Genomic DNA, 10,499 nt, shown 5'->3' with positions numbered 1-10,499 from the left:
GAAGAGAATGTACTCAGACATTGAAGATTATGTGAAAACCTGTATTGAATGTCAACAAGGCAAGACTAATCCACACTCTAAGAGAGCACCGTTACAGCCTCTTCCGGCAACTGGAGTATTTGAAAGAATACACATGGACATTCTTTGCAATTTACCACAGTCATCAGGAGGTTTCAATCAGATTTTGCTAGTAGTATGTCCGTTCTCCAAATGGTGTGAAGCTTTTCCATTGAAAACTGGAGGAGCCGTAGAAACTGCTAGAGTTCTTTTCAACGAAATTATATGTCGATACGGACCTTGTAGAGAAATTCTTACAGATTTAGGGAAAAACTTCACTTCAAATCTCGTAAAAGAAATCTGCAAAATTTTCCAGATCACTAAGCTCAATACGTCATCATATCACCCAGAATGCAATGCAGCAACAGAACGACAGAATCGTACATTAGCAACATCTCTGCGAATGTATTGCCATGACAACCAGTCAACATGGCCCGACTATTTACAAGGCGTTATGATGGCTTTCAGAAACACAATACAAACCGAGTCGACACAATATAGTCCATATTATTTGGTCTTTGGAAGAGAGCCTCGAAATCCCATAGACATTGCACTAATTCCAGAATCTACTAAAGGATTGAGCAAAGATGCAGAATCAGCCCTAAAACTGATTGTTGATAATCTCTCCGTTGCCAGAAAAATAGCTAAGACAAATATTGAAGCTGCACAGCAGAAGTACAAAACGCAACACAACAAAAACGTAGAGGAACCAACGTTTTTCTTATTAGACAAAGTATGGCTTTACTGTACACGGACTCCAGTTGGCTTGTCGCCAAAACTCCAACGAAAATGGACTGGACCATATTATATTGCGGAACACATAGGCGAATATACTTACCGTTTGCGCAAATCTTCTGACGATAAAATATTGAAAGCTCCAGTACATGCTAATCGATTGAAGAAGTATCTCGACCCTAAGAATCGCCCCACAAACCCACCCGATGAAGTTAATGAAGATCACGACCTAAACCCAGAGGAACTCATGGACATGCCTGAAATCCTTGACAGAGTCAATGACACAATTATCAATCATACAAAAAATCAAGTAGGGAAAAATAATCAAAATGGTCAAGAACACTTAAACAAAGATAACCAACCGTCACAAAATACAAACAATCAACAGGACATGTATGATGTCGAAAGAATACTTAAGTGTAGAAAACGAGGCAACATTAAACAATATCTTATAAAATGGCGAGGTTATAGTAGTTCACAAAATACATGGGAACCATCAAACTACATACCCAATCATTTAATCCAACACTTTCATGCTCAGAGTCAAAGTAAAAATAAACGAAAACGACATGGATAACTTTAAAAATAAACAAGGCGAAAATTATTTTTTCAGTACATGTTTTTTTTTCGAGTCTTGTTAATCAACTGAATGAGAAAAGTCTATTTTTGTTTTCATTTTCACATTAAGAATCTATTCTATCAAGAACACTTCATTATTCTAAGATGAATATTATATTTTTTCTGAGATATTTTTCACTGGCAGTAAGAAACCACCAAGAAATCGAGCTAAAGTCTGTGTATCCTTGTTGTATCATAGAACCTAGTGTATTACACAAGTGAAGGTTGTAACTTTGAACAAAGATCACTGACTATAGTATACCAAATAACCACAATTATTGTTTAGTTGTCGTTATTATTTTGTATCATTTCACGCAACATGCTATAAGTAGTTGAATTTACACGTGTGAGCTGCCTTTTACATACATAGATTATCAGTGGTCTATCAAATCATTTTAGATTACCAATTTTGGTCCGAAACAGGAGTGCAGGATGGACTCGTCACCTGTCTTGTGATCTTGTTTCCAATGGGTGTACAGGAGTGACGACCTGTATACTACATGTCAGAAAATTACATTATGATGTTTGATCAAAACCTGTTTACAAGGTACAAATATAGCCACTGATAATCTGATAATCGGTTAAAATTCTGGATAGTGTTTTCGAAAACCTTCAAATATAGTGTAGTTTTTGTTAGAATCATAAACGGGCCAATGATCATTATTGCCCCCCCCCCCCCCTTTTAAATCAATTCCTTGAATACTTAGTCCTACTTTTATGATTACGATAAAAGCACCCCATTTGTTGTTTATATATCTATACATATAATGGAGTCATGTACCTTTTGAATTATGAAGGTGAAATAGATATTTTAGTATATTTATGTCAGGAGTCCCCCTCCTCAGAATGTTTTAGTATATTTATGTTAGTCCCCTCCTCAGAATATTTCAGTGTATTTATGTTAGTCACCCTACTCAGAATGTTTTAGTATATATTTGTGTTAGTCCCCCTCCTCATACCCCTTTGTATATTTATTAAAGGTCCAAAATGTGCATTTTCTATGTTCGTGATGCTTTCAGTATGTACACACTTTCAGCAACCAGAAAGATGAGTTACCCAAAAACGAATTACCAACAGATGGATTAATATTACCAACACTAATACGAAACGTAATAATTTGTGCTCGGGACGAGCACTTCGGGGAAGTAGTGGAGAATATAACCGGAAGAAAAGTGACATTGGGAACTTTTACCATAATTCGAAAAGTGCTTTATATGAACTCTCGTTTTAGATGCAATATTTATATGAACTCTCGTTTTAGATTGGATATTTCTATGAACTCTCGTTTTAGTTTTAAATTGAACATTTCTTGTTTTAAAATGTTTCTTTATTCTTAAATATAATGTTTCTTTATTTCAAATACCCAAAGAGATTATAGATTTACTATTTTACAACTTAATCCGATGGCTGTCAAAAGTGCTAAAGATAATACATGTATCTAACACTCGAACTACAAAAGAAGCAATTATCGCTATTTTACCAAGTTTAGCCGGAGGACAATAATCCGATTATTATTACATAAGATTGGACAATAATTTATATTTTATGAGAACCTTTTATAATGTTTTAATACCCTTATCTTTGACTTAATTTATGTTTTGTAAACGGTTGCTTGGGCAGTCTTCCCCTAGCTCTCAAGCTGTACACATGTGAATAAATTTGTATATATTGTATATGGTCTTGCGTTTAAAGCAGCCACAGTGTCGATTATAGACCTACAGACTTTAATGTAACCCGTGCCGAAATTCACGGAGTTATACCGAAATTCACGGGGTTATAATCGAAAAAGGATAACATTCGATTTTGAGAAAAGTCCTTTTTAACAGCATTGTACTTTTCTTTTAATTATATCCGATACAAATTTTTTATACATAAATGAGAAAATTTAAAACTTTATTGCAAATGAAAACAATGTTAAAGAATATTGCACAAATTACAAATATTAATATTAAATAACAAATTGTATTATACTAGAAAATATCAATCTACAATATAACACATTATTACAAATAAATAAATCAGAAGTAAAAGTTACAAAAGTAAAGTAAGTTGTGGAATGGAATAAAAGTTTAAAGAAAATTTTCATTTATTAATCTTAATTATTAAACTAGGCAAAATACCACAAAAATTATTTGTATTTATTCACACGTGTAATTTTGAGAAGTATAAGTTCGAAAAATACCTGATTTTAATACTGCACAAAAGAAGTATGTGCTCGTGTTCATGTTCAAAATTGTGTCGACCACGTGTATATAAACGGCTAAAGTGAAAGGAAATACGCTATAACATATAATGTGCTTATAACATAGAACAATATTTGTTTATTTACGTACTGATCTGTCATAAAGAGAAATTTCCTGACGTAACATTCATCAAATTATTGGCATTCAAAATAAATGTAAAGTGATTTAATTAAAAGAAAATTTGAAATCGCTGATATACATTGTGTTTATGATGTTTGTTTTGTTTTCAGAATCTGTTGAATAGATCGTCGTCGTCTTTTCCCTGGACTTCTGCCACTACCCAGGAAGTTAAACATGTCAGCAATGGCGGAATACTCTTGTGTCTGGCAGTGGAAACCAAGATTTAACTGACAACTCTTCTTCCTATAGATAGAAGATATTACATATTACATGAAATCACAGTAAAATAGAATAAAAAATAAGGTTGAGAACTGGCAAACATTTAAGGACTTTTTTTGCCTACTTTGTTAGGTCTTATGATGAAAAAACGTTTGATCTCAAACCGATTTTGAAACCGAAGAATTCATGATTGATGATTGCCTCTATTCAGCTAAGTTTGCAGCATTCAGGTGTGAGAGTACTGAGTAATCGTTAAGAAGTCAGAATAGGCGGTTAAACAAAACACATTTTTTCTCGCCGAATTGTGTGATACGTGTATCACGTTAATAAAACATTAAACGGTCCGTTTTGAAAAATATACAATATCCCCTCCTTCTCAATTATGACCTTTTTAGACGGCTTCAAATTCTGGTAAGGTTTCAACATAGGAAAAAGCATTAGTTACATTCCACAATGCAACAAGAACTATTTGTTGTTTGTTATTCTCACGTATAAGGATATAAGTTCAATGCAAAATAAAAGTGATACTTTTCACATAAATGCGCATAATTGTTAAAAATATTGTTCAATTTTCGAATGCGCATATTTTGTATGTTTAATTTGTTTGATGTTAAATGCAAAAAAAAAATGAAATTATTGTAAATAGGCAATTTGTTCCTAATGTTCCTTTTCTTTGAAAAAAAAAGAAACCAATAGAAAAACAGATCATATATATACATATTGTTATTGTACTAAAAAGAAGATTGCAACTCCCTAGGGCAAACTTCACCACAGACAGTTCCAAATGTTTGGTTGAAACTTATTTGGGTTTATACTCCAAAATTTTTTATGTTTTGGTCTTTCCAACTTTTGGTAGCGAGCGTGTCTGATGAATTTTATACCAGAAACAAGTATCATGTACACGCAAATCAGAATAATACATTTTTCTGAAGTCATACTTGTATTTATGTTTCACTTTTATGATATCTAATTTCTTTACCTTTCTTCATGAACTGCATTGTCAGCGTATGTCAGGATATGTTTTAGTCTTTGGATCATTTCTTTCTTTCGTAAAAGGTCTTGAAGAAATCTAGAATGAACAAGAATCGATGATTACAACGATTTGTCTATATTTAGAAACATTAAGACTAGTATGTTTTTTTTCTCTTTTACAATGAAACAATATGTCATTATTCGATATCAGTGTTCATTTACATTTGCATATGCATGAACTTCTTTAATCGTTTCTGTGGTATTCCATATTTTAGGGTTTTTTTTACCTTTCATACATCCTGTTTTTTTTATATATGTCATTTTCGTTAAATAATTTTTATTCATACAAAGTATTCATGTTAGCAACAAACCCTTTGCTCGTCCTGAACATGCATGCAATATTTGCCACTGGACGCTCTTCACGTTAAGCAACCAACAATCAATGAATCAACAAATTCTTTGAAATGGCATTTAACCTTTTTTAAAATACACAATAGCATTAAAAATTCTAAAAAAAACTCACAAAGAGATGGAAAATTACAAACGCGATAGCAACGTTTTTGTTCATCGTTTGGAATATTCGTTGCTTTTCTTTAAATAGTCCTTCATGCAAATCATAATACAATAATACTTGTATTGTACAAAACACGAAAATATAACAAAGAACATCATCGCTACATGCAGAAATGTAATCAGTAACGAAGTTGTCCGAATGAAGAGAATTTTGGGTAAACGATTAATTAATACAATATTATCCAAAACCAATTACTCTCATATTTTTATGTTAAATTTATGACACAAGTATAAATATCTCTTGTTTTATTTGTTATTTATGAAAGTGCAATGTTCTATATTTTTGTAGTGAGTGAAACAGTGTATTTGTAAAGATAGACATAGTAATATATTATTTCAACAATGTAATGTATATTGGCCGTTTATACTTACTGTCGAAGTGAAGGGTCCATACTTGGGACAGATCTTTTTCCTGGACTATTTCTATCATGTATTACTTGAAAGCTCCTTTGTATTTCATCGATATCTACTGTTGAACACATTTCGTCGGACATTCCTCCTCCCCAAGTACATTCTCTGAAAATTAAAATTTATAGGTTGGAAGAGACCGGTAAGTCTTTATTAGTCGGTGGAAATTTTACTTTGTTTGCAGTTTTCCGATATACATGTAAGTGAAATATCAAATGACTTTTATTAAAATTTAATGTACTTTTAAATCTACTGATATGTATTTCATGTCATCTTAGGAGTTTGTAAACTGTGGTAATTGTATTAGGGTTCACATGTGAGGGTCTGTGTGGGATTTACAGTATAGAGAATAATGGCCAAAAAGTGCAGAATAAAAGGCAAAAAACGAAGGGTAGAGAAAAAAGGCAAGAAAAAAAAAAGGGAAAGAGAAAAATGAGGTGTTAAAGAATATGGAATAATAGCTTTAAAGGTTAAAGAATAAAGACCCTCATTCGTACACGTACATTTCCCAAGGAGTTGCGTATAGCAGGTAACGTAAGGTTGACCGTTTGGACTTTCTTCAATGTTCACAATTTCTTTTTCAAAATTTTATCACTAAACATAAATCATGAACAAAACACAGAAAAGCTATCTAGTAGATACATATAAACTTGGGACAAAATGTACCATCTCATATTCAACAACTACAACCAGAGTAAAGTCCACTGTAGTGTTCACATTACATGTAACATATAGAATAAAGCACTCTTACATAGTAGCATTGTATCATAAATATAACCTTCAAATAGACCACCTTACAAACTTTGATCGAAAGTTGTGACAAGATTACTGTAGAATTCATTGTAATAAATGCTCTCCTAATACAAATCGTTGGATAACTCGTCTCATGTTTGATTGAACAAAAGAAATTAAAGCTAATAAGGCATGAAACATGATATTTATTTTGATTTTGGTATAATTAGGAACAGAGAAAATAGTATCAACTTATTTCCACAGATATTTTCGTTCTAAAAATAAAATGCAAGATATTTTTTTATCATGAAGAGTTGGTTCATCAGTTAAAGATTTTTTTAAGAACTGATTTTAAGAAGTTGTGACTATAGATTTTATTATTTTATATTTACTTACTCTTCAATGACGTCAGAAAGTTTTTCTAAAGACTCTGTTACTGTTTTTAAGTTATGGCGGACGTCATCTAGCTGCTGTATAAGTCTGAAAAGATAAAATGGACGATTTTCAGTGATTGAATAATTGTTTGCTTAACGTTCAACGACACATAATTGTGGATCGCATTGGGGTCCAACCGTGACGCGGGATTGGTCGATTTTTTGTAAGCGTGACACGTGAAAGTCAAATTTTTGTGCGTGAAAAAGGGAAACGAAGTCGGGCGTGACACGTGAAATAACAAGCGTTATTAATATAATGATAAGCGGGATACGAGAATCTGACAAAACAATAATCGGCATCCAGGATCAGACCCCCCCTCCCTCCCCCCCGCCCCCAAATGAGACCCGTAATTCATACACGTATAAGCATTGCTCTTTCTCCACACGAGGTATTGGAATTAACGTCTCTTTTCTGACCGGACGTGGCTTCGTATTTATACATGGTCAAATTACTTTTCATAATCATATAAAATATTTAGATATCTCGATCGATCGGATTTAGTTCAGTCACAAAAATCTGATTCTCGGTCCTTATCAGAAACAGTCAGCGCCGAGATACCTTCTATCGCTATCTGTATGAAGGGGTTTTAAGCGCCGAGATACCTTCTATCGCTATCTGTATGAAGGGTTTCTGTATGAAGGGGTTTTAAGCAAGAAAACAAGTAACCAGAGTAACGTTATGATTTTGCTAAATTCGCGTGTCATACATTAAGAGTCACAATTTGGATGACATTTCTGTCTTTCAAATACAAATATTTAATTATGATCCTAAGACTTGAAAAAATTATCATCTTCCTTTCTGTGAGGACAGTCTCCTGACAGAAAGAAAGACTCACCGATTTTGAAGCAAGAACACCTCTCAAACTCTTTCTTTTCATTCTGTAAAATGACCCAACTGCTGTCCAAGTATTTTTTGTTAACACAATGCGCAAAGAACATGTTCTTCAGAAAGAGTATATCCATTTGAATTAACAATTCTCTGTTTTTTTTAACATTATAAATTGAACTGCAAAAAGAAGATAAAATGTCATAGAAAACAATGTTAAACCGGTTTTAACGTCATGTTTGCCAATACAACATTTGCTTCTAAGGGAGATCCCTTTATGGATTTGATAATGAATTACATCTATGTGAATAAGGTCTATGTATCATACACTTGCATGTTCAATCAGTAAGGGAAAATGCACTTAACTACAAAGAACTGATTGTTGGCAAATTCAAAATATTTCAATCATAAAGATGCACATAAAATGAAAAAAAGCTCTTTTTAATATATATTCCTAGCCATAAAAGTTAATGCATTCAATGATTCAGTTTATCATGGTAATGTAGATATTAATCTGTAGACCAAAGTTTTGAGAGATGGCGGTACGTATGCCCTTGGTTATTGACACGCAAACATCTAATTTCCATAGACGAGATCGTGAAATCTCGCGACAATTCACTTTCTTTATCATCGTTTGTTCGTTATTCCACAGTTATATTTTAATTAAGCCATGATAGAAACATTAATTTCTTATCAGGTCTTTAATTTATGCTAATTAGAAAACATATATAGTGACAGTCTATTTACATTATACCAAGACGTTCAATTTGTTATATAGAAAAGCCAACATTTAGATTTGTAATGTTGTAAAGGCATTTGCAATTCGTATCAATTGACAAAATCAAAGCTGAACTTGAACTTTGATCTTTTTACATGCTTCCAATCAAATTAGCTCATTTGTTTTTGATTATGCCAAAATGTTCTATCGTATGGAAAAAATTATTCTGGATTCAACAAGACCGAATTCTTAACATGCGTACGAAAGTAAACTGCTTTTAAAGATGCAAGGATAGAGTTACTTATACATAGTTTGATATAATGCCGCTAGTATCGATGTCCTGTTATTCATACATATGCCAGTTATAACAGTCTATTATTCATAATGTAATTGATAAGATTCTTGATCCTTTTTTTAAATTACTTAAATCTGTAAAATTGTAAGTTAACCCTTTATAGCTAGCCGCATTTGTGGTTTCGTGGTAGCGTACTTCCCCGATGTACGGGATGTCGTGGGCTCGATCGCCGACCGGGTCAAACCAAAGACTTTAAGTTTGGTATTTGCTGCACCTCTACTAAACATGATAAACACTAAACATGCAGAAATTAAGGAATATGAGCATAGACTGGTCGTCTCGGAGTCATGATCATGTGTCCGGCGGACTTTTATCGTTAAAAATACAGCTCAGCGTGTCGGTCCAGTACAAATCAGGGATCATATGCATATTGTATTCTGAATATGTTCTCGCCCTGAATATGCATTTAAACTGGACGCCATCTATCCATGCATTCATTCATCCCTCTATAGCCTAACCATTGCATCGCTGAATCACTTTTCCTTAAACTTACAAAGAGTTATTACTAATTTACATTGGTCTGTGTTGTCTTCTCATCAAATTCTGACGTTTGGGATTACCAATTGTTAGTCGTTAACACTACAAATTAACATCGACAAAGTCATCATTCCAAACACTTTTATTGTATTATTCGATTTGTAATTAACTGAGAAGCGAAATTGGTGGACTTACGGACCCTTTAACGCTAATTAATATTTATCTCTTCTATTATTTCAAAAAGGAGAAACAAAATATTTAACTTCCCCGAACTTCTAAAAATTTGAGAAGAATTTAAATTAATTGATTCATATTTCACCTTTTAGCTTTATATATTGACCGAATACAAAAAGAAAGAAGAAAAACAAACTTGTTTTACTCTATCGTCGTCTTAAAAGCTTATGTTTTTTTTTTAGAGATTTGAAATTGTATCTATATGTATTGACTACTACGGCAATTTGAAATTTATTGTTTCAATTATATTTCTAGATTTTATGAAAGATTTTGAATTTATATAGATTTCAGCACAACATATATTTTCAATTTATGAAAAGTGATAGTTGACTTTTCCTTTGGGTAAATTAATCAGCACGTTATTCAAAACAAAATCCATTTTTCTTGTTTCTTTAACAACTGATAAACATAAATCAATTTAATATAGCCGTTTTGGTTATTTGAAAATACAAATGGGAAATTAAAACAAAGAACATAATACGATTTTAAATAATCAATTTTTAAAAATCTCTATCAAGACAGAGTGTTTCGGTTATTAACTAAATTTTGGAATCAATTTCCTCGGGAATATTAAATCAAGAATTGGAAATGAAGAGTTACCAATTGATTTTAAGTTGTATACTTCCTAAGAGCTAATTTACAAAAGGTTATCTCCACAGAAGTCCATCTTAACTGCTAATGTGCTTTTCAAATAAAGACATCCTTCTGGTTTCCGACACACAAAAACGAGTTTTGACACCTAGAAATCATTAATCTGGCATCCCGGAGTTGATGCCAT

The 10,499-nt window shown here is 32.5% G+C and overlaps 1 protein-coding gene across 1 annotated transcript in view; it reads right to left on the bottom strand.

Moving 5' to 3' along the window:
* Window positions 1–3,207: 3,207 nt before the first annotated feature.
* Window positions 3,208–10,499, bottom strand: part of LOC127704303 (uncharacterized) — a 28,444-nt gene continuing 21,152 nt past the window's right edge. Inside the window, exons 3-6 of the mRNA XM_052208312.1 lie at window positions 7,074–7,157; window positions 5,910–6,053; window positions 4,972–5,061; window positions 3,208–4,016 (exon numbers count right to left, since the gene is read on the bottom strand). Of these exons, the coding sequence (XP_052064272.1) occupies window positions 3,860–4,016; window positions 4,972–5,061; window positions 5,910–6,053; window positions 7,074–7,157 (475 nt within the window). The 3' untranslated portion in view covers window positions 3,208–3,859. The remainder of the gene's footprint in view (window positions 4,017–4,971; window positions 5,062–5,909; window positions 6,054–7,073; window positions 7,158–10,499) is intronic.

Source organism: Mytilus californianus, unplaced genomic scaffold (genome assembly GCF_021869535.1).
Source record: "Mytilus californianus isolate M0D057914Y unplaced genomic scaffold, xbMytCali1.0.p SCAF_6, whole genome shotgun sequence".
In the NCBI taxonomy this organism is placed as follows: Eukaryota; Metazoa; Mollusca; class Bivalvia; order Mytilida; family Mytilidae; genus Mytilus; species Mytilus californianus.
This window is presented reverse-complemented; position numbering and strand designations above follow the sequence as displayed.